Source organism: Drosophila eugracilis, unplaced genomic scaffold (genome assembly GCF_018153835.1).
Source record: "Drosophila eugracilis isolate 14026-0451.02 unplaced genomic scaffold, ASM1815383v1 contig_367, whole genome shotgun sequence".
Lineage (NCBI taxonomy): Eukaryota > Metazoa > Arthropoda > Insecta > Diptera > Drosophilidae > Drosophila > Drosophila eugracilis.
The window spans coordinates 716,288-743,906 of NW_024573224.1; the positions used below are offsets into that span (position 1 = coordinate 716,288).

Sequence of the window (27,619 nt, forward strand, 5' to 3'; positions counted from 1 at the left end):
TATACATTTCAGTATTAAAACTTAATTTATTGATTATTACAAACACAAATTCAGTTTCACAGTGATATTTTTATACATAACACAGATTCTTTATTATTATATCAACTTGTATTAAATCATAGTTATAATTAACTGCGATAAACGAGAAATACAATTGTCCACTATATCGTACATTTTTTTTCCAAGTGGCTTAGAAGCCTATTATTATATCTCTACCTCTGAATGAATGCCATTAGGTGTGAACTAGTCCATCAGGCGTTACAAAGACCTGGCGTGTGGGCCTGACAGATTAACGACTTCTGTATATGACCGACCCTGCTCGGCTGTAAACGAGATAGCATCATAATTAGTATATCTGATACGGGAGCGCCAGCGCAATTACCTTATAAAAGAGCACATACGCCGGCAAAGAGTGGATTTACGGTTGACTTTGAAATGATTAAGGTGGCAGCCGCTTTCTTGGAACAAGGAGTTTCTTGACGACCAAGGTCATTGGGTGTCTGGAGCTGGTTATCTGGACACCTGGTAAATATGCGGATGTTTTTCACCCACTAAGACACCAAAAGATAGCGGGCGGTTATTAATAGGTTCGCCCATATTTGTGAACTAGATTCGAGCGCAAATATTTGGCTAATCGCTGTACAATTAATAACAAACCGAATATGCGTCACATAAGCATTAGTTTAAATTACGCGCCCAACGGCACTTTTCAACACTTTTTTAAAGTGCGGTAGAAATCAAGCTATCGATAGGCTTGTATCGTCAATTATGCCCTTATCCAATCGAGTGGCCAGGCGATACAATTCGATACCGAACTCAGTGGCTTGCACACACGCATCCCCGTTCTCATTGAAAGTTAATAAATTAACTAAGTAGTTTTTTGATCGAAACAAAATTATACGTTTTTTGAACACCCCGCCGCGCACTTCTTCGGCCGTTTCGCAGTTCTTCTCATTGTTTTCCTTTTTCAATTTGCCAAATAAATACGCTGTCAAGCGCTAGGGATGTGCAAAAAAATATCGACAGCGGAAAGCAACTCGTCAAGCAACCTTGCTCGTTATCGCTACAGTACGCAGGGAAAAAATAAAATTAGCAACAAAAGCATATTTAGCAGTCAAGTTAGAGTGCTAAACGCTGCCGAAATAGCATATTTTGGCTAGACCACGCCTCGCTCGCCCATTCGCGACCATCGGAGGAGGATCGTTAGATCGGCAAGTTGGTAAATCGAATCGGTGTAAATCGGGAGAAAAATAGCCCAGGCAGCACATATAGGCAGAAACGAAAAATAAAAAACGAAAAGAAATCGCCAGGTTTTGAACGTTTGTGCTGAATAACTACTCGTGGTACTGGCATTGGTACTCTCCTGGCCTCCTGGCAACATCGGACAGCGGACATCGGCAATTGGCGATCCACATCCCACATTCACATCCAATCGACGTTATGAACAACAATAGCAAGCGGAAAACCCGACCCACTGGCGGTGGAGGTGCCAGCGGCGGCATCTCAAGGTAAGAAGAAGCACCAGCTGCACTGGCGAAAAAGAGACAGGGGCGTCGTTGCAAAAAGGGTAAAGGGGCTGTAACACTGGCACAAACGCACACCAATGCATTTGGGGCTGGTTTGCTTTTGCTTTTTGCTTTTTCCCGTCGCAGTTTGCAGTTCGCCGTCGCCGTTCGCCGTTGCCCTGACAAATTGAAAACCCGCGACAACCAAAAAGCGCCACAAAGAGCTCTTTTCTCTCCCGGTCCGGTTGACTAAAAAAAAGAGGAAAAAAAAACAGAAAAAGGTGAAAGCGCGTCTCGTGTCGTTTTTCAAGATTTTTTTTGCTTAGCTATTTGGCTAATGCAGCATCTCTTGAAAAACCATTCTTAAGTTTTTATTTTTTTTTTGGAATGCAAATGGCGCTTATATAATAGGCCATCGCGTGTGAGTATGTGTGTGTGTGTGTGTGTGCTTTTAGCATCGAACTTTTTATGCTTTGTTTACATTTCCCTTTCACAACGGGCAAATGTGTGTAGAGAACATAATTTGTTTAAAGGTTTCCGTTTTGTCGCACCAATGAGTAGCATTGCCACCCCCGTAAAAAGGGGCTCTGAAACCCCCAACCCCTCTCAATGGGGCCGTCCCCTCTCCTATCCCCTCCCGTGTTCTCTCGCTGCTGCGCCCTTAAAATTTTCAATTGAAATATGACTGCAGCGCACACATCCACACGAACACAGTCACACATCAACATCCACATCCGCATTTGTACACAGTGCGGGACATAAGTATCGGCACGTTCGCCAGTTTTATCATTATCATCTGAGCAAACCAACTGACTAAGCGATATGTACAGATACATAAAGCTAGATAACATAAACTGACCAAAAGAGGAGTCATTTAAAATATATTTATTTCAGATTAGTTTTTGAATAATCATTAGATGATTAAATTTGTTTGGGGAATACCAAATATAGATAAGAAATTTAAAGACGTAATCTATTCTTTAACTTCAAGTTATCTGTTAAATGTAAATTATGTAGAAAGTGACTTGAGAGTCTGCTGTTAAGCGCAATAAAAATTTTTCATTCATGGGCTAACAAGCAATAAGTTGGAAATATAATTTGGAAGAAAACAAAATTGGGAGAGATTAAAACTCCTCCAATTTTCCACTACGTCAGTATTCATGAATCAGTAAGAGTTTGCAATTGAAAAATAATTCAGTTTGTATATAAATACAGTGATAACAAAAATTAGTTGACAAAAGGAAAGAAGTTTGTGTGATCGATAATATATTAACAATTTAATAAAAATTGTTTCTTTTGTAGTTCATAGTAATTAAAATTTAATATTAGTCAAAATAAACAAATATAATATTTCAACGAGCCCTTAAGTACTTTACTGACAGGCTTCACTGTAGTGCCATTTATTTTTGCCTTATCATACGATGCTTCCTCGTCGAGTCATATTTATGCCCCAAACTGTTTGAAATGCGCGTTCATTATTCATTGTGCACCAATACAAACCAACAAGCTCAAGCTTGTGGGCACAGTTGGTCTTCGGTACTTTGGGTCGCTCTGTGCGATTTAGGCCCACTGTGCTGCCCATGCCCATCGTGATGCACGCACACTCGTCCATGTAGCACGTAGTGCACTATATTTTTTACTCTCGTCGCTCGTCTTATTTTTTTCGAATGCATTTTCTTGCATTGTCAGCATTTTGCAGCTTTACGTTTGCCGCTCGCCGTTTTCAGTTTTTAGTTTGCAGTTGCTGTGACGTGCGGCGGCTGCGCTGAGTTTCGTATCGTTCTTTGGCACACTTCGAACCCCTCAAACACGCCCGCCGAAGCCCCCTTCGAGATCCCCGAGAGCCACCAAAAGGGGGTCCGAAATTTGGGTCACTTTACAATTTGCTGACCGAACGATATACCACCTCGCTCTTGTTTTCCGCTCGACGTCTATGCATATTTATTCGCCACTCGGCCATGCACACTTGCATTTTAAGTTTGCCTCCGTCGCCGTCGCAGCCTATTTCCCGGATTCGTTACCCCAAAGAGCTACCCGCACTGCACCTCACCTTACGCATGATTCACTCTTGAGCGCAATCAATTATTTGTTTTCATTCACGAAAATGTGCACAGTGCACGCTCCGTGAATCAACCGACCCCCTCTCCGTTTGGTTCCGTTCCGTTCAGCCCCGTGCTCCGTGCCTCGTAGCCCGCCCCCACTTCCATTCGCGGGTTCATTGTGCGTTGCGTTGCGCATTTCACGGTCGTCGATCCTGCCCGCACGCAACCGATGCCAAAACACCCCGAAAAGCACTGAGGAAAGCGTTCAGGGAATGAGTCGGAATCGAGTTGCGACCGGGACAAAGCTGGCTAAAGAGGTTTCATTTGGCTGATTATTTTCGTGGAATGCATATCCCGACAGTGGCAAAACGCTTAATCATTCTTAAAAAACAGTTTACTTTTATGAATTCAACAACAAAGGAAACCTTGTCGATTTGAAATACTGGTAACCATCTGACTATATTTTGCATCTTGGCAAAAATAATAAATTAATAACTTTAACTTCATCACTGTGATTCCCCTGAAGTCTTTGTTTACAAGTCTAAATGACTCTTAATGGTCATACTAAACCAATGGCTACAACTTAAACAATGTGATTCCCCGAAAAGTCTTTGTTTAAGCAACCGAATAGTGTGTCTTGCTTGTACTAAAAAAAATATGAGCTAAAATGCACAAACACAACGCAAACTGACACTACTGTTTACAGGGGTTGCGGATTGCGGGGTCAGGTCAGAGTTTGCAAACGAATCGATAATGCCACCGTGCCCAAATGCCATCGAATTTCCAATTTCAGTCAGTCTTTTGCCTTCAAACCGCAACGCTAACGAATAGTTGAAAACGTGTGGTGAACGCTTCTCTTATCCTTTTTTTTCGCAGATACAACTCCAACGACAACAGCCTAAGGCCCGCTAACAACAAGACAGGTGCAGGAGGCGGGAACGGAGGCGGAGCAGTGCGTCCGGTGGCGCAGGGCGTCTACAACAACACGTTTTTCATGCACTCGGCCACGGCGCTAGTGGGCAGCGTTGTAGAGGTTCGCCTGCGGTCGGGCAACATCTACGAGGGCGTATTCCGCACATTCTCGGGCAACTTTGACATCGCACTGGAGCTACCGGCGTGCATTAAGTCCAAGAATCTGCCGGACGAGGGCAAGGTGCCAAAACACATTATATTCCCGGCCGACACCGTGGTGACCATCGTGGCCAAGGACTTTGACTCGCAATACGCCACCGCCGGCGCTTTTCAGACGGATGGCGCCATTTCTGACAAATGCAACGGTAAGATACAAATATGAACGTTTTAGAAACATTTACTTAGTAATCTCACTTTTGTAGGTGCGCGTCTGGACGAGAAGGAACTGGAACCGTGGGATTCTGGCGCCAATGGCGACATTGACATAGAATTAGATAGTGCCGCCAACGGTTGGGACCCCAATGAAATGTTCCGCAAAAACGAGAACACGTTTGGCGTAACGTCTACATTCGATGATTCTCTGGCCTCATACACAGTACCACTGGACAAGGGTGACTCTCTAGAGTTTAAAGAGGCCGAAGCCAAGGCCGAGAAACTGGCCGCCGAAATTGAGAACAATCCGACGTGCCGTGACCGTCTGGATTTGGAGAATGGCGACGAAGAGGCACTATTTGCGGCCGTGGAGCGACCGTCGACGGAGCAAGAACAACGCGGTGATCGTGGCGACCGCGAACGCAACGATCGAGAAAGGGATCGCGAGGACCGCGACAGGGACCGTGACCGCGATCGCGGTAATAAGCCCCGAGGCGCTGGTGACTTCCAATTGCGGGAAACTATGAGTAGCGACCGCTACATCACCAAGCAGACGCGCAGCATCACCGGACCGCAGCTATCGCATGTGGGCATGTCCTCGCAGGGCAGTGGCCGAGATCGCGATACTCGCGGAGATGGCAACCTAATGATGCAAGGCGGCATGGGCGGCGGGGCGGGACAAGGCGGCTCCACGCAGTCCACGGCAGCTCTTATGCTGGCCGGTGGCCTGAAGGGCGTGGCTCCTGCCCCGTCAGCAAACGCGGCTGCGGACTCGTCCAGCAAGTATGGCGGCGGTTCGATGGTGAAGCGCAAGACTGTGCCCCAAGGTGGCAAGGTGATGCGCAACAATGTGCCTACCGGCGGTAGCAACGTCTCCGTGTCGCAGGGCGGCAACGGTAACTCTGTGGGTCAGAGCAAGGGCGGTTACCAGCCGTCGATGGGCATGCCGAATCAATACACCTATCAGGGTAACTCGCAGATTATGCACGGGTAAGTCGTGATAGCCTTTCAGCCCAGCCATCACAAAAAATAATATTTGTATTTCTTCAGGTCTTCTCAGTACCGCAACCAATCTCATATGGGTGGTGGAAACAAGCTAAATGGCGATTCGAACGCCAATGCCAATAAGCCGCTGCCCCAGCGACCGATCCGCCAGTATCAGGGCTCTCAGAGCAATTCGTCGCTGAACTACGGAGGTGAGGGCAAGCCCATGCACGGCTCCCATGGTGGCCATCCGGGGCAGAACAGCAACTCGCCGCCGTTGCAGACGGGCGTGCCTCAGCAACAACAGCCGCCGCAGCAACAGCAGCAGCATCAGAACTTGCAGACACAAGGGCAGAATACACAACCGGCGCGTCAGGTGCGGTCGCGCGATAACCAGATGCAGGATCTGCGACAGTTTGGCCAGGACTTCCAACTGGCCCCCAGCAACACTTCACCGCCCCAGCAGCAGCAACAGCAACCACAACAGCAGCAGCAGCAGCAGCAGCAAGTACAGCAGCAACAGCAAGTGCAGCAACAGCAACAGCGAGCGTTACAGCAATCTGCCTCACCGCCGCAACAGCAGCAGCCGCCACAGCAACACGTGGTCTTGCATCAAGTGCCACCGGCGCATTTGCACCAGGCGGCTCTATCACAGCCACACTATGTGCCTCAGCAGCAGCCTCAACAGGCGCCGCCATCCCAGCAGCATGTGCCGCTTCACTTGCAACAGAAGGCCCAACAGCAGCAGCTGGTAGAAACTCAGCACCAGCACGTGCCGAAGCAACATCAGCAGCAGCCCCAACTTCAGCAGGCGCCGCCACAGTTGATTCAGGATCCATCGCAACAGCCGCTGCCCATTTACCATGCAATGCCACCGCCACAAACGTCGCCGGTGGTGATTACCTCGCCTGTTCTGATGGAGCAGCCGCCACCACAACCCATGCCGGTGGTACAGCAGCAACCTCAGCAGCTGGCCACGCCTAAGCCGGAAGTCTCACCGGCACCGAGCAGCAGCACTACCACTCCCACTGGTATACCCAGTACGCCCGCAACTGGGGTGATTAGCAGCGCTGGATCTGATAAATCCACGCCGGCAGCCTCCAGTACGACGGGCAGTTCCACAACGGTGGCTACTGGCACGGTCGCTACTGCTGGTGGTGCCAGCGGTACCACTCCGGTGGTAAAGAAGCCACACGTGCTCAATCCGTCTGCCAAGCCGTTCACACCCCGCGGGCCCAGCACTCCAAATCCATCACGTCCCCATACCCCGCAGACGCCCGTGCCCATGACAAACCTTTACACAACCACAGGTGGGCATGTCCCGGCGCCAGCGACCAACCAGCCGATTTACGTGGTCCAGCCACAGCACCCATTCCCGCCTCCAACACACCAGCAGGCCGGTCAGCCACAGCGCTTACGTCGTAGTAACTACCGTAAGTACTATTTTCCCAAGTTTATAGTTATAAAATATTAAACACATATTTAAACATTGTATATTTTACGTTCATTGACGCTCCAGACTTTGCGACATTTGTTAATAATATGATCTGATTTCTTGCAGCTCCAATGGCCGCATCGCAGATGCATGTGTCTGCCTCGGCGGCCACGGGTCAGCCGCTGATAACCACCGGCCCGATACCGCAGTTCATCCAATACGGCCATCCTCAACATCAGCAACAATTCCCATCGCATACATACGCGCCGATGCAGATGCGCGTGTACCCGGAACAGCCACAGCAGCTGCAGTTCATGACGCAAACGCCTCAATCGACCACACCGTCACCGGGCCAGCCGCATCAGCAGTTCCATCCGCCGCCACAGCCCTCCCCCGCCGGCGGGGGACCACAACAGGCGTATACGCCACCAACGCAGGCGACCACTTACCAGCTGATGTGCTTGCACCCCCAGTCGCTCATAGCCAATCATTATTTCCCGCCGCCGACGCCGCAGCATCCGCAGCAGAATCAACAACAGTATCAGATCGTGATGCAGCAGCATCAGCCGCAGTGAGACAACGCCAGCTGGGCAATGGCGCACGGGAAGGTGGCGAGCTGGAAGGCGGGGGGAGACGGAGGCTCCTCCTTGTTAATGTCGCCGTAGTGAGTGGGAGCTGTACGGACAGCCGTCATCAAGCAACAGTTACACATATACAGACATAATACACAACATGAAGCACTCTCACCACATCCACATCCGCAACTTCACCTGCATATGCATCCGAATCCGCATCAATCTTGAGTAAACGCGCGGCTTTCGTTGTCGCTCCAAGCGATTTTCGCCCCACAATAAAAAAAAAACACATGCCACACATCCACCCACATCCTTATGCCATGTGCACGAGCGGCTCATCCTGTAGCACATCTCCTCCTACAGACCGAAAACACCAACAACAACAACTAGGAAATTATAAAATACAATTAAAACAAAAGGAAACTAGTAAATTTTTTGAAATTGCAAGACTTCTACAGCGCACGGAAGCCAAACACAACAGCAAAAAAACAAACAAACAATCACTAAAAAAAAAACACCAAATGTATGAGAAAGCAAATGCAAAACAAGCAAAAAAAAAGAGAAACAAACAAATTTAGAAAGCTAAAAGCAACTGTCGAATCAATTATAATACGAGAACAATGAGCGTTTGTAAGGAGCGTTTCCTGCCCCGCACAAGTCCTGTAAACCGAGGCGTAAATTCCAAAAAAATGAAAAACTGATTGGCTACCAAATTGATACAATCACATTGTAAACCGAAAAGCAAATGAAGTAGAATCAAAAACTTAAAAAGAAGAGTTAAGATAAGTGAGCGAGATTTTGTAAAATTGTTTTAAACATAATTCTTTGATGCACTTCTGCGCTTCTGCTATCTATAGTTTTATCCGCTTTGGCAATCGACCGGCACATACACACATACACGCTCCCCTCCAGATCAGCCCCAGAAATCCAAACTTCCAGCCTCGCACAACCAATATACACGCCCGCGCCCGCCCCCAAAAAACAGCAAACACAAACCCCTCAAAAGCAAAGCGACAGCGACAGACACTAAAAACCCAATAATCATCATTCCAAGTTAGTTTTTCCACCGGTGCAAGGAAAGATCGCCAAGCTTCATCTGGCATTCCGATTGTTGTTAACTTACTTTAGCATATAATGTGTAATCGGTTCGGGAAAAGATGACCAGACCGAAGTAAAAAAGCTGGATGGATGCTCTTTGCTTGCCCTGCGGGAAATGAAAAACGAATGTGAGTTTTAAGAGCGCTTCAAATTTATTCTTTTCGAAATTCGGTAAAAAAACTAATCGATTTTTGTTTAAATTGAATTTTGTTTTCACTTCTCCGCCTTTGTTACACTTCTTTCGCTAGCATTTAACAGAAATGTTTGACGTTGCTTTAAATTGTTGTTTTAATGTTTCTCGAACAAAATTTCCTTGCCAAAAGAAAACTTTACAAGCAAATAAGCAAATGTAATAGCAAGAGCGAGAGCAAGAGCTTTAGTCAGGCTTTCTTTGGGTTTTAGTGCCTCCGTTGTCCATAAATTAATGAAAAAATTAACGAAAAGCAATCCGTATTACTACTTTGCCCGTCATAAATCAGTTTGATTATATTTCGTATGATCTAGAAGCATCTGTTGTGGTCTGTTTTGTTTTGTAAACCTTCAAGTTTCCTTAAATGAAAAAAAAAAGAATATAAAAATAACAATTATTATAAATTTAAATAAAAACAAAAACTACAAAAAAAAAAAAAAAAAAAAAAAAACAAAACATCTAAAATTTGTGTGTATCATTTTATTCGAATTATTACAATTTTCAGATGGTTCTTGGGCGTTGACGTCGTCTGGTCGATCTGAAAGTAACTCTCATAAATGGCGCTCGAATGTTGAGATTTCTTTACCCAAACTCGTCAAAATGGCTGTGATATGATTGCGAATACATAAGGTCACAAACATTTTAACGACATGGTATAAGAAAGATGCGAATAAATCGGTTATGAAATATAATAACTTTGACCAGATGCCGAAACTCGCACGAAACTCATCAAAATGGCTGTGATATGAGTAGATAATAGGCAACATTTCACAACCCTTTGAGGAGTTACGTAAGAATTATATATCGGATCACAAACACTTGTTGGTTTAGCTCTCAATCGTTATTTTCGCGAACTGCTATTATTATGTAGATTCGCTTCGAGTGAGGTCAGAGGTCACACAGTGCTATCGATGCTCATTGCAATGCCCATCAAAGCTGGCTGTGATACGAATCAAAAGCAGAAATATCTTTTTTCAGCCCTTTTTGATGACATTGAAAGTAAGATACGAGGAACACAAATACACTTATACACACACACACACAATTACGCACCGCGCACACGATGTAATTCACGTAACCGGCGACTACGTAAGGCGTTTAGGGCGTAATAACGCCATTTACATGCCGCTAAACGCACAACGTAAAGTAACTAACGTAACACATAAGCGGCTTTCGCTTGTGTGTATGTATATGTGAGAGTATCTGTGTGTGTGTGTTTGTGGTGTGGGTAGGTTGTATCCTGTAGTTTTTCCCATTTCCGGCTTCTCGTATAATTCTCGAGTCTGAGTGGGGCGGTTGCCGAGGGAACTGGAACTGAATTCAACTGAGCCATAGGATTAAATTAGTCTCAAAGAGTATGCTTGAGCTTGCATTTGTGTGTGTGCTTGTAAGCCTGATTGTGGCTATGTGTGCGCGTGTCCTTTTGCGCGCCTTGCGCAGGCTTATCCTTCCCAGCACGACTTTCTTACGTTTCATTTTTTCTGTATCCTCCTTTGTTCTGTAGGTTAAGTAGCCGAAATTCGTTGCATGTTGCATATACGTATATGCATCGCAGGATATGCCTGCATATGTGTGGCATTGCATTAGCATAAGTCTGGGTTTACGCCGGCGTTGACTGCGACTGCGACGTCGACCACCGCCCTCTGTCGCGGCTGAATCGTCTGCCATCTAGTCTAACTGTGCTCCCCGCTGTCTGTTCCGTTCGTCTGGCCGCCGGTATGTATGTGTGTGAGTATGGTGCCGGTTCACCCTTAACATGCCCTTCCCAGGATTCAGGATCAGGCGGCGACAGGAACAACAACCACCACCACTCCGCCGAAAACGGACGAATTTTTCGAAATTGAATTTGAGTAGCTGCGGCCCAAGGCATATTCGATTTTAGATACATTTCGAGACATTTAGGGGAAGGACTGTTCTAACCCCATTCATTGCTAGTAAGAATCTCTGGTAATTGAGTTTAAATACACACGGAGAAAATGTGCCTAATATTAGATATATTAATCTTAATTGCATGTCTTTTAATCATGCTTCAAAAATAGTTTTTCTTCAAAGTGAGGAATTTTGTTCAAAATTTGAGATATTAATAAAATGTATAAACAAAAATTCTATAAAAACCAATATTTAAGTACAACGGAGTAATATTATAAATTAATAAATTATAAAATAATTCAAGAAACATATTTAAGAACTTTTAAGATTGGCTAAATTGCACTTTTAAAATAATCAACTTGATTGAAGACAAAATTATATTCGAATATGCCTATTAAAGCCAACCTATTATTTTGATAATATCCAAAATATTCGATGATTGACTCGCATTTTGTCGCTGTGTAGGGTGTTTCCCAGTCGGCTGATTGATTTGTGGCCAGTCTCGGTTTGTTGTTGCCGCTCCTTGGCTCCTTTTCTCCTTCCTGCGTCTGCTGCAGTTTTTGCAGTCGAGTAGTACAATACACATAAATGTGTATGAAAAGTAAGCGGTGAGTCGACCATCCCTTATGCTCCTCTCTCCCGCACACACACACACGCACACATAGACACCCTACGCTCTTTCTCTTTTTCCTCTTCCTGTTGGCACTCTTTCTCTATACGCCATCTGCTGTGCCTGTGTGTGTATTACTACTCGTACAATCGCAGACGGACTTGGTGTATGGCCACCCACCCTTTTGCTTTTTCTTTGCCTATTCCTATTCCGAATCCTATTCTTTTTCCATTTCCCTCTGCCTTTTCCTCATCATCATTGAAATCATCATCGTCATCCTCGTACTGAAACTCAAACTCAAACCCAACGTTCTGGGTCTTTGGTCCTGGCGCTAGTCGGCGTTTGTCGTGTGTATACCGAAATACGTAAAATTCATTTATGGCCAGGGCTGATTGTTGTTGTTCAGCCACTCCCGCTCCTTGATCCTTCGGCTTTGTTCCTGTTTCAGGGCGACGGCCGCCGACGCCGCCGCTGTCGTTGTCTTCACCTTCAGAAGCATATCCTTTCTGTTTTTTTTTTCTATTTATTTTTTGGGAGTTCCCCCCATCGGAGAGATGAACTCAATGCGCTTTTAATTATGGGATTCGATTGAAGGTTTGCTATCCTGGTTTTCCGGCGTGGTCCTTAGGATACCATATTCATGTGTAGCATCCTCCACTTGCGGCTCCTGCTGGCTCATCCATATACGCTCCGGCTACATCTGTACTCGGTATCCTTGGGACACAAGCATATCACTTGTGGTGTAGCAACTTTTCATATCCGCCTCCACGTATCCTTTGCCTTTTGCGCAGTTTCTAAATGACCGCAAAACAATGGACTACCAGAAAAAAAAAAATGAAAACGGAACGCTAACGCAAACGTACGTTGTTCCGTGGAAATTTTCACCGCTTGGCTTTTCACTTGGATTTTTCACTGCTTTCGGCCTTTCTTACGACATTTTCATGCACACTTTTTGTGGCCAAGCAGTTTCTTCGATTTTTCGGCTTTAAATTTATTTATTTATTGTGATTTTTTTTACCATTCGTTTAGCAATAATTTATTAACCGGTTTTTCCCGTGACGTTTTCGCCTTTTTACAACCACACACAGAGCGGAGAACAGAGAACTGCCCCGGCGGCGGTGCTCGTTCGCTTTTCGGCATCGTCCTTTTCGCCTTTCGTCCTTCGTGCCGGCGTGCGTTTGTGTGTATGCGTGCGCCCGAGTGCGCCGTTTCTCGTGCTCCAGTGTGAGTGTGAGATTTGGGCAGGACTTCGGGCCGCCTTCGTGCCGCTGTATAGTTTTCAATTACAACAACTGGGTGCGCGCGCGAAAAAAGGGCAAAAAACGGCGCGCCCCCACCCGCCGACCGCCGAAAATACACAAAATGTATTTCGTCCTTGTTTCTTCCTTTTCACTTTCGACGGCACTGCGCCGATGCAATGAGAGAATTAAACCACTCTCTCTGTTCAGAGAGTTCTCTTTCGTTGACTCTCGTGAAAGTGTGGCAGGGATGCCTGCCAGAGAGAGAGAGAGAGAGAGAAAGTGAGTAAAAGAGAGTAAGCACCCGGATCCAGAGGGTTTCAGTATATGGGTGAGAGGTACAGGAGGGTCTCAATTTTGATATCAGGATAAGAATATTTTTTACAGTGTATCGTAGCTCTTGAGGTTCAAGGATCAGGATTAGGTGATCCCTTACCAAAATATTAATTAAAGTTCCCATTACCCATAAATAAATTAAAAATCAACATGATATTGAATGTGTTGGGTTCTTTATTCATTCATTAATTCTTTTACAATAAAAATTGTTCAACAGCAAAAAACATTACACAAGTTTTTGTATTTTATTTTAAATGTAAAGAAGTTGAATAAATATTGTACGAGTTACACTGTGCATTGTTAATTCTGGTTGATCTGCAGCTGAGAGGGGCTCGTGTGTTCGGTCCCCCAAATATCGTATAATTTGGGGGGCTGGGTTCCAGGCACATATGGACATGTACAACAATTAACAAGATCCGGAACCGCTTCAGGGTGAAAGTTACGCGTCGAGTTTAAAAACGATCGCATGTAACCGAGTTATCTGAGTGCTCATTCAAAAGGTCTGGCAAGTTAAAACTAAAAACGAGATACATATATTGTTCCTTCTTTCTTCATTTTGATCCTTTGTGGATGTCGCCCGTTCCATGTGGTATATGATGTACATACACATACATATGGATGAACGGGGACGATGTCATTACTATACTCATGGGCATAAAATGGTGCAATGTATGTATGTTTGTATGTGTATGTGAGGGGTGTTTATATGCATGCGTGATTCGTGTTGAGATACATTCGTCGTACGATATGTGTGTGTGTATGTATGTATAAATAATGTAAGAGCGTTTAGCGTTAGCTGAAAATCGAAAGTGCTGCTGGGGTAGGGAAGCAGGGGGATATATTATTCTACAACATACTGCTCTACACATACATAATTATTAAACGATATCAATATGTTTAACATGGGCTTAACTCGTATTGCAACAGGGCCAATTTCCAAAGTGCTAATATTAAATTTGTAATTTCGATCAGCAATCAGCGATACGTTACGTTACGTTACGTTACGATACGATACGTTAATGATTCGTGAGTCTTAGCTGCTAGGGATTCTAAATGATGTGCTGGGAGAATTCTAGGCCTACCAAACTAACCAATGTTCATGTGGGGTCAGGTCATTACAATTACATTAACGATATTAAGTGGTATAATAAATAACTATAATTAGCAAACATAGATTCCATTCCCTCTCTCTCTCTCTCTCTTTCTCTTTCTATGTTCTATTTAATCAAATGCATAATTGTCTGGGCTGTGGTTGGGTTGCACCCACCATCGGTTCGCGGCGAATCACTCGGCATTCTTGATCTCGCTGAGGCTGCGGCAGGCTTCTCGTTCTCGCTCCCTTTCCCGCTCCCTCTCGCGTTGCTCCTCCTCCAGTTTAAGGACCTTGCTCTTTAATCCGCACAAAATCTCCGCCGTTGCTATGTTTTTGATGGTGCTCAGGTCTAGGTGTTGGCTGTGATTGTTGTTGTTATCGTCGCTGTTGCAGTTGTTCCCGCCATGATCCGCCTCCTGTTCCTGCTCCAGACTCCTATTGATCGCACTCAGTAACTTGTGCTTGCCCAGCGCCAGTGCAATACCATTGTTATTGTCCGTTTGTCCTGGTTTGCTATTGTTATTGTTCGAGTCCGTTTCCATATCCAATCCGCGATTATTGTTATTGTCATCGTACTTGCGATCGTATCCTGCTGCAGCCAACTCCTCGTCGTGTCCATTGTTGTGGGCAGTGGTGTCTGATGGTGACAAGTCCGTGTCCACTTCCCGCTTGATCAGTTGGATGTCGGGCGTGGGCGTTACGGATGTGGGTGTCTCTTCGCGATTCCTGCTCCCGTTGGCATTGGGTATCTGGACCAGATTCAGTGCCTCCTCATCGTTATCATTGTGGCAATTGTTGTTGTCGGATTGCGGACTGCTGTTGTTGTTGTTATTACTGTTGTTATTGTTATTGTTGTTGTTCTGGTTCTGGTTGTTGTTGGTCAGCTGAAGACTCTCCACCAGGCGGATCTTGAAGTTGTTGTTGTGCGTGGATGGTGGCGGCGTCTGTGGCACAATCGTCGTGATAATGGGCTCCATAATGTTGTCCTGGGCGTGGCTATGGTTGTTGTTCAATGCGTCATCATGCTGCTCGGCACTCGGATACCGATCCCTTTCCATCTCCTTCATCCGCTTCTCGCCACCCAGCTCCGTGTTGTAGTGCATCAGGATTTTGCGTTTGGCCAGATACTTATGCTGTTTTCGGGCCGAGTCCAGCATCTTCTTGCTGTTTGCCTGCAAGATGGCAAAGGAGTTGCTCTCCGCCTCTGTCAGGTTGAGACTTCCGTTGCTGCCACTCAAATGATTGTAGTTATTGCTGCTGCTGTTATTGTTGTTGTTCCTGTTGAGATTCTTCATGAAAGCCTCGGCCAGCGTGGCCTTCGACTTGATATGGTCCCGGAAGCCGGCGTAGTTGGGATTGCCAGATCCACCGCTGGATAGGGGCGTGGGGCAGCGGTTGGGTCCATTTAATGAGGGCGACGGGGACGAGGTCTGCTGGGGAGGCGGTGGACCACCATAGCCAGCGGCATGACCACTCGTGATGTTTACACTATGCGTTCCACGCTCGTAACGGCACTCGGTGCCGTCGCTTTCGTGCGGTGAGCTTATGTCACTGGCATCGCTGTCCAGGTTCTTCTGCAAACGAAAGTTCATGATAAAAGTTAGAAAAATATAAAAAAATTAACCATTTTAACTTCTTTCAGTTAGCAGACTCACCTCTGTGTGCAGCCCCTTGATTTTCATGGCCTCGGCCACTTTCAAGAAGACGGGCAGATCCTCGTACTTGACGTTCACCTGGCCACTGTACATAAAGTCCAGAAGACCGGCCATATGACTGGCCTCCACGTCGGCCATCAGCAGGATGGGGTGACTCGATGGGTTCTCCAGGAAGATCTGCTGGAAGTAGGGACTGCAAACGGACAGGACCTGTAACGAGAGTGAACCAAAAAGAGGATGCATGGCATGAGTATGGGAGTTCCTGTCGCTGAGCCGCTAGTTTACCAGTTTGTGGGCCTTGAATATCTTGCCGCCGGCAGCGATGGTAACGTCCACCATCTTCTCGTCCTTCTGCAGGGAGTGGAAGCCGCGGCACATATTTCCATGGAAGTTGTTCCATGACAGCAGGTACTGGTCGATGGTGTTGGGATCCGTGTAGGATTGCTGCTGCTTGTGAGGGGGTTGCTGCTGTTGATGGAACTGCTGCTGGGCGGCCTGGTGCTGGGTGGCCGTGATGTGGATCTGTTGCGCCGTGGTGGGTGGCGTACTCGGACGCGGTGTGTGCGGCTGGTGGGGATGAGCGAGTTGGTGGTGCTGCAACTGCTGTTGGTGTTGCTGCTGCTGCTGTTGCAGCTGTTGTTGCAGATGTTGCTGTTGCAACATGTGTTGTTGTTGCTGCTGCAAGGCATGCTGCAAGCCCGGCGGCGTCGATGAAGACGACAGACGGTGTGGATGCGGCGATAGGGCCGGTTGGTGGCCCAGGAATCGCTGTTGCTGGGCCTGGTGGTGTTGCTGTTGCTGCTGCTGATGATGTTGTTGCTGCTGCTGCTGCTGTTGCTGCTGGCGTGCGTGCTGTTTGATTTTGACCATATTCTCTTGCTGTTCCTGCTCACGCTGGCGCATCAGCTCCTGCTTGATCTTGTACTGCTGCATGGAGAGGTCATCAACGCTCTTGGAAAGCTTGGCCATGTCGCTGTTGCTGTTGAACTTGCTGTTCGAGAGCATGGGCTTTAGCTCGAATTTGTAGTCACTGCTACCTCCGCTGGCGGCGGCGGCCAGCTTCCGCTCGGCTGCCAGAGCGGCTCGCTCCTTCTGCCGCCGGATTAGCTCATCAATGTCCATGTAGGCTCCGCTAGTGGCTGCTGCAATGGCCGAGGCGATGATTGGATCATCCTCAAAGACACTGTCATCCAGAGTCTCCTTTAAGGTCTTTGTGGACGAGAAGAGACGCAGCGAGGGATCATTAACCTGGTCGCTGAAGTACACATCCATGAGGGTGAAGAAGGGCCACTCGCGTCGCTTGGGCTCCTCGGACATCTTGATGGCCTTGTACTCCTGCAGCAGATTGTTCCATTTCTTAATAATCTTCGACAGTGGTAATGGAACATTAAGCTCCCGTTCCACCACGCTATAGAGTAAAAATCGAGAGTTATTAAGATGTTACGCAATGGGATTATTGATTACTTACGCCCAGGCATATTTGGAGGCATTTCGTTTGCCCGTGAATAGAGGCGAGAGTTCCGCCCGCAATCTGATCAATGATTTAACTTTTTCTGCCTCCCCTGGAAATACAAAAAAGGAGGTTCACCATTATGATCAGTTTAAATGTCGTTTAGGGCATTGAGCAAGAATGGATGATGGATTGGCACTAGGCAGTTGGATAGACAAATCGAAGGGGCATTGCTCTGGCAGGCAGCCACTTTCCACCTGCCAAATGCAATTCAAGTTTAAGCCGCGCTCCATCGATAAAGACCTCTGGCCATAACGGCGGCAGCAGCATTAGCGAATTATATAGAAAACTGCACAAGGTTTCAATGAACCCGAGTCGGGAGTCGGACTTGCAGTCGGAATCGGGTAATCACTGCAATCATCTGGCAGCGGATCGGCATCGATGTCTGCTTGGCCATTTACGACTTTTGTGTGCCTTGTGGTTAATTGCTATAACGAATCTAGCAACTTTTACCCGCTTAGCCCGCAAACCAGAGCCAAAAAATCAAAGCTGCATCTCAAGTTTTAGCCAAAACCAAGGCAGTAGCTCCTGGCTATTGCACAGCAAAAAATTAGAAGGTCTATTAGATAATAATGATAACTAACTTGTTTATCTATAATCATTCTTAAGTGGTATATGATGGAGAGAAACGTAAAAAGGTATATCGTTTTCATTTTATCAGTATCAGTAATTTAACTCAGAAAAGATCATCAAGTCATATCAACTTTTCTCTCTGTGCAGCCATTTCCATCTCCGTTACCAGTTGCAGATGCGCAGGTCCGCCAAGTGATCGCTGGAATGGAGGAATGGCTGCCTGTACCCAGTTACATGGCTCTCAGGCATACATATACACTTCAAGTATCAAGTATACGCCACATACAACGGCTCTACGTACACTCAACGATGGCCATAATGACTGAAAACTATTCAACGTTGAAGAATTCATTAGCAGATTTCACTTTCGCTCATGACGACGACAGCAACGTTCGAGTTCGCGTTCGCGTTCGCTTATTTCTCTTAGCCGTCTTTCTTTATTTATTTATTTACCGTAATTTCTACTCGTTCACTTTTTCCGATGGCTCCCCTTCGGGCAAAGTTTTTCGGCTTTTGGCCATCGGCTTTCGTCGCTTTAGCTCGGTGTTGGGCTCTTGGTATTTCTTCCAACGTTTCTTGACTTTGGCTGCGGTTTATTTCTTGTTTTGTGGCTAAGACTATGGCTGCACTGGGTCCAAGAAGTCGCACAAGCGTTGCTTTTCAGCCTTGCTGGGCTTTTCAACGTGTTTTTCCCCGAGAGAAAATCCATCGTTTGCCGATGCAGTGTCGAGCATTCGAAGCCGGATCTAAGAAAAAGCTTACTCGGCGGCAACCGCTTTGATTTGGCTGGGAGCAGCTTGAGAAAAGTTTGGTCATTGGATTCTGCGGATTACACTGGAGAAAAATGGGGGATATAGACCCAAAGTTTATAATTTCACAGAGTAATGTCAGTTAACAAATAGTTCCCAGAAATCTATGAAAAAAAACACTAAAACAGTGGGAAGTTACCCTCGGGTTTTTGAAGAAAAACCACACTTTTCTTTCTGTGTAATCGAAAATGGTTTGGGTTTTCCTTTGATTCGATGGTAAGAATGCCCGTGCCGATGCATTGCAGTACTTTCTAATTTTGGGTCGCCTGGGGTTTGCCTTTGTGAAACTCTATTACTCACTGGCCTGGTCTATGTCAAGGCAAGGGTATCAGATCGACATCGGTGAGCTGATGGTTGAGCAATTCCCAAGCCCCCATTCGATTCGTTTAATGGTTTGGCAGCAGTCATAGCAGCAGCAGCAGCAGCAGCACAGGCAGCATTATAACCTAGCCCAACCCAAAAGAGTGCTCGTTAAGAAATCTCCGTTTTAGAGTCAAGAAATACGAACGAAAAATTGTTGGCCAGCCAAATAAGTAAACATAACAAGTCGAAAAAAAAAAAAAAATTCAAAAATTCGCTGGCAACGTCAGCTTGCAAAACAACCTCAACCTTCTGCGTTGCTCTACGCGCTTGATCGTGACACGCTCAAGTTCCACGCTCCCCTTTCGCAGACCGCTCACAATGGATATATATATATAATATATGTATATCCAGGGGTTTCTTATAAGGGGGCAGGGGCCAAGGGGCAGAAGACAGAAGACAGCTCTGGCTCACAAAAGTTTCACTTTCTTCGCAACAAGTTTTATGCGTTGATCGTACGCGCGTGTTTCTGTGTGTGTGTTGCATGTGTGTGTGTAAGTGTGCTTGTAAGAGTGCTTGAATGCTTGAGTGTAGTGGTTTTGGCCACTTTTATGGTGCCTCCGGGCTTACTTCTCGCTTCTTTCGGTTTCTACTTTCCGTTTGCGCCCTTTTATGTAACCCAAATCCTCGGATGCTGTGGTCGCTTCTTGCTCGCAGACAATCCAATTCGCTTGCCATCTTGCCGAAGAAACAACATTTACCGTTAGTTTCTCTTTTGGCCTATATTTCTTGTCGAATGAACCGAACACATAGCCAACGAAGTCGACGAGTCTTCTCGCCCGTTGACGGTTCTTTATCTGCCTCTCTCCATCACTATCCCCTCTGTGTTAGCCAAGCTTCACTTCCGTTTGGAGCACTTTCGTGGGTCGAGAACCGGTTCTATGGCTCGGAAATGCAGGCCCATCTTATGACTTACGAGATGGGTTACACGGAAAGAATGGGATCTATCTTAAGCTAGGTATGATATGATGTAGCATAAAGAACTTGGTGAAGCTTAAATCTTGATTATACAATATCTAATTTTACAAGTCTAGACCATTATTCCTTCAGGATAAGTTTAAAGTAGAATATTCTGAGTTACCTAAAGAAGTTCTTGATCAGATATTACGAAAACTATATCTTTGTAACACCTTTAAGTGTTAAATAGAATCTAAAAATAAGTAACTAAAACCTCATAATTTCTCTCTCTGTGCATACTTTGTATGGGTCTTGGGTCTTTCATTTTCTTTTCTCTACTTTCGGGGATCTTAATGATTCTTTCGTTTTCGGGCATGTTTTTGGGGGTCCAATCACGTTGCTTTTATAATTGGCTACTACTTCGAATTCGAATATTTTTTTTTATTGCCACGGACTATGGCTACTTAGAATGGCTGGCCATGTTGTTGGCCAGATAGTTGGTAAGCTTCTTTTGGGCCGGTTCCATTGTGCTGAGCTGAGCATTCGTTTAGTTTCGTTTCGTTTCGCTTGCTTTCTTTTTGCCACGCTTATTTGGCTTCCTGCACTTTTCTTTTTCTTTCACCAAACAAAACAGGCAGAAATGTGAAGGCGATGGCAAGTTTTCTTCTTGCTTAATTCTTTGTTTGTTTGATTAAACGTGGAATTGTTAACCGTGACGTTTCGTTTTCTTTCTACTTCTCGTCTATCAATTCTTCGCTTTCAGTCTCCTCTTTGCGTGAGAATTTCTAATTGGGTCAGGATTTGTATGAGTCGAGAGAAAGAGAGACTTCATCCGACTGCAAGCGGGAATTAATGAAGCATTTGACGTGCCCTACTCCCGATATCGGAATACTGAAAGTGATAGGGAGATCACTAAGGCCGGAGAATGGAATTGGATTGGATTAATCGAATGGAACTCTACTCTAGATTGACCGGCGATAAGGTCTCTTAATCGACATTGATTGATGGAAGCTGGATTGACAGTGTAAGATTCTTAATAGCTTCAGATTCCCCCAGAAAATTTACAATTCCAAAGAGCAAAGAATGGGCATTAGAGAGTGCCGACTGCGTTTCAATTCGAATGGTTTTGGAATTCTAAAGTTATCTTAAAACAACTTTTTCCAATGTTTAAGCTTTACCTTTTCCATAGTCAAATGTACCACCTGCTTAGTTTGGAAAATGCACTGCAGTTTTCCTTTCGCTAGTTCAATGCAAAGTTCACCATGAACTTCAAAAAGTCTTTCGTTGCCAGTCACTGGAAAAATGCATACAACCTGAATGCGATGGCCAAGCGAATGCCAGAATTCGTATGGGTCTCAGCTTGGGCAAAAGCCTCGGTAACCAGACTCCCAATTCCAAACCGAATCCGATTGCAATGGAATTGTAGACCGACCAACATATAGCTTTCCATCAGATGCAGTTACAGTTCGGTTTTCTTCTGCCGCAGCGTTTCTTTCGGTATTTTCACTCTGCACGCCAGAGACCAGCGGCTATAATGCGCATACGCCCCGTGTGGCAGGCGGTTGCGGCTGCACTTAACGTGTAAGTCATCGACCAGGCTTTAGCTTCAGCTACCCAGCTACCCAGCTATCCAGCTTCAACCTCAGCCAACGGCTAGTGGCATTTAATTCTTGGCTTTTACTTTCTCCCAAATGATGCACAAATGAGTCTGGAGATAGCAGTAACCACCGGGGCGAACGGTAAAAGAAACACTCTTGTTTGTTATGATTTTTCCAGCGAAAGAAAAAAAAAAAAACCTAGAAGAAAGTCAAAGCCAAACAAAGGCGAAAGATGAAAGACGAAAGACTAGAGACGAACGACGCAGTACCATAGTTGCTAATAGGCTGGAAAAGCGGGAAAGCATCGGATGATATAAACCGAAAACTGACAGAGAGTCGTGGAACCAAGCGAGGCAACTTGTTGCGGGGAATTTTCTATCTTTCGCCAGCGGGCTTTTCTCTTTGTGCTTTCTGCTTTTCCATTTTGCAGTTGAATGTACGCTAACCAACTGTGGAAATTCCGCACTACATATAATCATGACCAGCAACATCATCATCAGCATTACGATCATCATAATCAGCATTGTGGCAATTATCATTATCCTCGACATCGTCAGAAGTAATTTAGGAAAAATATTTTTTATGCGCCCGCTTTGTGCATTTCTCTCTCTATTGCCGTGTTGCTTTGGGAAAACTTTTGGTTTAACTTTTCATGTATGCAGTTTGGTCTTTCGGTCTTTTCTTTCTTAGCTCTGGCTTTTTTAGCTGATTTTCCAGCTGCTGACTACATTTGCAGAAGCCAAACTTTGTATTCGTTGTAATCTCATTGTTTGCGAGAAGGTTTATGAACTTTTACAAAAGATTTTTCTCTCCTCACCTCTATTTGTCATGCACTTCGAGTGCTGCATATTTTCTATCTTTCCCTCCTGCTTGATTTTTTCGAAAGTGCAACACGGCGGCTGAGCGATTTCTGGCCGAGGCTAAGTGCAAACATTTACCATTTGCATGCTCTTTCTGTTTTCTAAGTAATTGGCCCCTGTGATTTAACGCCTTTGCTAATGAGTCGGCCATTATTTGAAAGTGAGAAGCTAAAAGACTGAGACAGACAAATGTGTCACTGAGAAAATCACTTTTGATTTCAGTGCCCCTCGGCATTAATATTCTTATCGAGACTGGCTGCGATCGCTGGGTACAGATATAGCCACCTGATTTCGGTGCGTTCGCACGATTCGTTGGCTTAGCGCGTCTTAACTTGGCTCAGCACAGCACAGCACAGCTCACCAGTTACAGCCGAAAACTTTCACTTTGTGCTGTCAGAAGAGGCAGCAGCATAAAGAAACAAAAAAGAAAAAGAAAAAAAAAACGCAGCCGTAAACCTAAAGCTCTAATGTTAATGTAAATAGCGGTAAGAGCCAACATACACACCTACATCGGGTGTAGTCGTATGTATACGTACGCATGGCATTACGTGCTGCCGATACATCGGGGCAGATATTGAAACAAAGCTAAAGAAAAAGACTGAAGAAAAAACCCAAAAAAACAAATCATTTATTAAAACTATTGTTGATGTTGGCGAACCTCAAGATATCTTGTCCGCCAGCCAAGAAAATAATAAAAATCAAATTAAATTTTCGCATCTTACATAAAAACTTAACCTTCCCCACACGATAGCCAAAATTTATAGTTATTTTATATTTTTGTTGTTTTTTGTTTATGATTTATTTGTTATTTGAAGTTTCTTGATCATATTTCTGCGCCCTCACTTGCAATTATCCACTCGAAATGAGATGACTTGTGGTTGTGGCTTAGTAGCTCGGCGAACTTAATTTGGTAACTTTCTATCGAGGGTCCAAGACAGCCCACTTAATGTTGGGAAACTATTACTCATCAGAGCACTGATTGGATATCTCAGCATCTTCACTTTCTGGGTCAACACTACTACTACTTCTTCTTCTTCTTCTTTGCGCCACCTATTATTCAATTCCAGCCGAAAAGCAAGAAAAATGAAACACAAAAACAAAAAGAGCCTCCACTGGTGAAGCCCAAATTGAAGCGGACCTAAAGTGAAAGTTCTAATAAAACAGCGCCGCCAAGAAAGAAAGAAAAAATATGCAACAAAGTGCGAAAGAGATGGCTGCACAGAGGGCGCCACTGTTGCGGTAGTCCAACGGTGCAAAAGAAAGGCAAGAAAACGAAGCAACAGCCGATGAATGGAGGATGTAAAAATAAAGTTAAGCATTTCTTTTGCCAGTCTTCTGTGTTCGTGCGAAATACAAATGGTTCATTTATATTTCTTTTCTTTTCCTTTTTTTTTTTTGGCCAACAATAATGTCTGCGGTGAGTGCGATTCTATCATGGGCCGTTTCCACAGGTAATTTCGAATTAATTGCAACTCCAGTGGAGAAATGCTTACTAACACTATCGATCAGTGGCTTTGAGCCCCTTGGGCCGTTACGCTAAACCAAAAGAGTATTTTGGACAGATTGCATAAAAAAGCATTTTGGCCTGCTCACATCTGCCTCCAGCTACACACATTCAAATGTTCGACGTACATCTGAAGCGTTTCCTGACTTCCAGCAGCACTTCTACTAATTTTCGCTGGCACGTCGTCGTCGGATGGCCAATTAAACGGCGGCCGAAAAAAAGAAACACTACAAACCCACAAAAGCAGGCATTATAAAAGAATTAATAAGCAATTGCATAACGTTGTAGGTTTGCTACGTGTCGGACTAGGAAGTCGGCTAGACCGAGAAAAATGTGAGAAATTCACGCAAGTTTAGAGTAGAAAGCCTCAATATCTAATAGGGCAAGCGGGCACTGAGGCCACTCTACGTTTTCACTTTCAAGATATGCAGAAGTGGCTATTGGCATTGGGACGATCTATCTGATCATCTGCCGATCTGATGTTGAGACCATCTGAGACCATCGGTGACTTTCCTCTACCTTCGAGACGAATGACAAGATACAAGCTGGCAGGTTGCATAATAATAACGTACGAAAACCAAAATAGAAAACAGCAAAAGAAGAAACAAAATGGAGAAATAACACTAAAGAAATTGATGTATGTCGGTGGGTAAAATAATTTGTAGCGGTTTATCATCTAACGGCATTATTGGGCAACCTCCACTCCAATTCCAAACACTCCAACAAACTCTGCTCGCCAACGCCAGCATTTAAACTATTTTCTTGTTATGTACTTCGGCGTTGTTTTTTGGCAATCGATTTTTTGGCCAACAGAAAATCCGATGCGTCATTCCCAATAATTGCGCGTGCCAGAGCCACAGACATAATAAATATATTTATCAAATGAACTATTTATGAAAATAAATGGGTATGTGTGTGTCTGTAGAGCAGAAATCGAAACCGAAACCGAAATCGAATTCGGAATCGAGTTAGCCCTAGAAATATTGCGTATACGCCTTCGAGAGAGATCCACACGCGTCGCGCAGGAACTGTTGCAATCTGCAGACCCAACGAATGGGACATTGAACTCGAAACGCGAACCTGCCCAGCCGAGTTTGTAAACAAACTTGGCTTATGTAAGAGCTTAATTATAATGGAAATGAAAATGCCAAAACGACAGAAAACAAAAAAACACAAAATACAACAACAACAACAACAAGAAAACTGAGCTTTGGTGGGAATGGTTAATGGTAATGGTAAACAAGCTTGAAGGCTGCGCTTTTAGGGATATGCATTTCTGGTTTGCGATCAAAGCCATTTTGCATGGCAATGAAATGTGCCAAAAAAGTGGGTCAACTTATGACAGGACTCAAACTCAACCAGCAACATTCACCAGCAGATAGAGAAAATGTAAAAAGTTATGATTAACAATTTTAAGGTGATAATGAGAGTGCTATGTTAATAAATTTGTTCTCTAAAGTTGGATTTCTAAACTATAATGTTAAGTAAAAAATATAAAAAAAAATGTAAACTATTTATTTTCAGTAGAAGTAAAAACTTGGCTAACTAGCAGTGAAGAGAAATTACTAAATGGCTTAAAGGAAACATAAATTCTGCACCCCAAAAAGGGATCTTTTTCTTAAAGCTGTAGAAGTGGCAGCGACGTTAACAGAGGCAGCGACTGCGACTTCAACAGCGACTGCGACTGCGACGTCAACGAGAAAGAAAAACGAAGAAACGAAGCAACAACTTTCACCTATTAATATTCGTGTCGTAGCAGCGGCAGAAGCGAGCTGCCAAGCCAAAGCCAAAGCTAAAGCCAGGCCAAAAAGACAGAGACAGAGTCAGAGTCAGAGGCAGCACTAAAGATACAGATACAGATACATTGCCAGCTTGAAGATACAGATACTGTAGAAGCAGAAGCAGCGCTCTGCTAGTTGTTGCCGATGCTTAACAACGGCAACACACTTCGCATACAGCAGATAGCATACAGCATATAGCATATCGCATAGTGCTGGGCGACTTTGGACTCCAAACTGGCTGCAACTTCAGCGGCAACTCTTGGTGGCCCCTTCCTGGGGAAACTTTCTATAAAAAAGCAGCTTTTGCTTTTTGTTTTGAAAATTTCTTTCTTGCTGCGCAGGTTGCCCGAATGTGCACGGTTTGTTTGTTTGTTGCTTTCGCTAAGCATTCTCTATGCTCAAACTTAAACCCTCTTTTGTTAGTCTCTTCTAATTGGTAGAATATGTTAGGTTAGTAGATAGGATAGCTTAAGGAGAGATAGTAAAGCTGTACAGTCGAACTTCCATAGAGAGAAATCATCTCATAGAAGTACGATTCTTGTTAGTATATATTCCAAAGCTCAGGCCAACTTACAACAATATCTGGTCGAGTATTGACAATTTGCATTGACTGTGGGTGTCATAATCTCGTTGGCAGCCATATCCAAACCCTCAAGTTAATAGATAATAGATGTATTCCAATCCCGTTTGGTATCCTTGAGCTTATCGGGAACTGATCCGTAATCCAATGGGCACAAAACTAATATTAATAAATGTATTTCTTTTTGATAGTTTCTCTTCTTCGACGCTTATTTGGCTGACTGGAATTGCCTGGTTTTCATTGTACCAACATATCAATATTTGTCATTCAAGAGGCACTCACGCACCGAAACACCGAAAAATCACTTTCACTTTTGTGCGTTTTGATATTCAGAGAACACAAGGTAGTTAATACAGATTCGTGATATTCGGAATCGTAAAAGGGGGGAGAGAAACTACTCAAAATCCAATTGTAAAGTCAAAGGAAGACAACATTTTGATTGCACTTGGGCAGCATGATGCTGTGATCTGCACTTGGCTTTTCCACACAAAATATTTTTTCTTATGATCTTGTTTGTTGGGTTTGTTGTTTTGGGGTTTTTGGGTTTTTCTTTTTGTTTCTTTTTATGTTACTGTCTAGTTTCTGCGCAGGCGCGACTTTCTACGAGCTGGAGATGGCGATTCTTGCGCGCCGAACGTTGGAACGTAACGTCTGCCTCGAAACGCGGTAGACGTCTGTGCGGCAGCGCGCAGTGAAACCAGCGCTTATCCTCAAAGATCGCTAAGAAATTTCATGCCATTCCATTTCGTTTCTCGTCGGCAGCGACGCTTTCGCTTGCCGCACTCACACCTTTACACAAACCATAAAATGTAAGCTCTGCAGTTGGTTCTTCGGTTTAAGAGTGCTTTTACCATTTCTTTCTCTCCTTTGTATATGTATATATGTTTAACCAGACGACACACACACCAGCGCAGACTCGGGGCCCCACGTTCAAGTTTGGTTCTTCGTTGAAGTCTTTTGTTTTGGTTCGCCGTTTGTTTGCCATGTGCTCGGAGTAAGAGTTTCGCCTTGGGAGCCCACTCTCGCACACAGTTACGATGGTTAATTATTTACGGCTTACCATCGTTTCGATTCCAGTGCGTTCCCAAAACTGCTTTTATAACTTTAACTTTCATCGCTGCCTTCTAAGACAGCGCTTCGGGTTTTTTTTTAGTTTTCGGTTTTCGGATTTTTCGGCATTCAGCTTTTCTCCCTCTACCCCCTGCCCAGCATTTCTCGTACAGCGGCTCTGCT

General features: G+C 44.8%; 2 protein-coding genes across 4 annotated transcripts; one reads left to right on the plus strand and one right to left on the minus strand.

Annotated features, from left to right (window-relative positions):
• Window positions 1–791: 791 nt before the first annotated feature.
• LOC108105556 (ataxin-2 homolog) lies at window positions 792–8,863 on the plus strand. Of its 3 annotated transcripts, none has more exons than XM_017212196.2 (5): window positions 792–1,508; window positions 4,424–4,824; window positions 4,882–5,821; window positions 5,882–7,248; window positions 7,377–8,863. In XM_017212196.2, exons 1-5 carry the CDS (start codon window positions 1,441–1,443, stop codon window positions 7,823–7,825), a joined length of 3,225 nt encoding a protein of 1,074 aa, XP_017067685.2. In that variant the 5' UTR covers window positions 792–1,440; the 3' UTR covers window positions 7,826–8,863. The 3 variants fall into 3 exon arrangements, with proteins under 3 accessions (XP_017067685.2, XP_017067686.2, XP_017067687.2); XM_017212197.2 differs by lacking the exon at window positions 792–1,508 and adding an exon at window positions 1,545–1,786; XM_017212198.2 differs by lacking the exon at window positions 792–1,508 and adding an exon at window positions 1,820–1,926.
• Window positions 8,864–13,320: 4,457 nt separating this feature from the next.
• Window positions 13,321–27,073, minus strand: LOC108105559 (probable basic-leucine zipper transcription factor Q). The gene is made up of 5 exons (XM_017212200.2): window positions 26,381–27,073; window positions 17,383–17,476; window positions 16,200–17,322; window positions 15,915–16,124; window positions 13,321–15,833 (listed from the first exon to the last, which is right to left on the minus strand). The coding sequence occupies exons 1-5, from the start codon at window positions 26,445–26,447 to the stop codon at window positions 14,451–14,453; spliced, it is 2,877 nt and encodes a 958-aa protein (XP_017067689.2). The 5' UTR covers window positions 26,448–27,073; the 3' UTR covers window positions 13,321–14,450.
• Between the last annotated feature and the right edge of the window lie 546 nt (window positions 27,074–27,619).

Excerpts from the sequence above, each read along its gene's own strand:
- LOC108105556 (XM_017212196.2), top strand. The coding sequence starts at position 1,441 with ATGAACAACAATAGCAAGCGGAAAACCCGACCCACTGGCGGTGGAGGT. Across the intron at positions 5,822-5,881 it reads AACTCGCAGATTATGCACGG|GTCTTCTCAGTACCGCAACC; the intron begins GTAAGTCGTGAT and ends GTATTTCTTCAG. Across the intron at positions 7,249-7,376 it reads CTTACGTCGTAGTAACTACC|CTCCAATGGCCGCATCGCAG; the intron begins GTAAGTACTATT and ends GATTTCTTGCAG.
- LOC108105559 (XM_017212200.2), bottom strand. The coding sequence starts at position 26,447 with ATGGCTGCCAACGAGATTATGACACCCACAGTCAATGCAAATTGTCAA. Across the intron at positions 16,125-16,199 it reads TATTCAAGGCCCACAAACTG|GTCCTGTCCGTTTGCAGTCC; the intron begins GTAAACTAGCGG and ends CTCTCGTTACAG. Across the intron at positions 15,834-15,914 it reads TCAAGGGGCTGCACACAGAG|AAGAACCTGGACAGCGATGC; the intron begins GTGAGTCTGCTA and ends TTTCGTTTGCAG.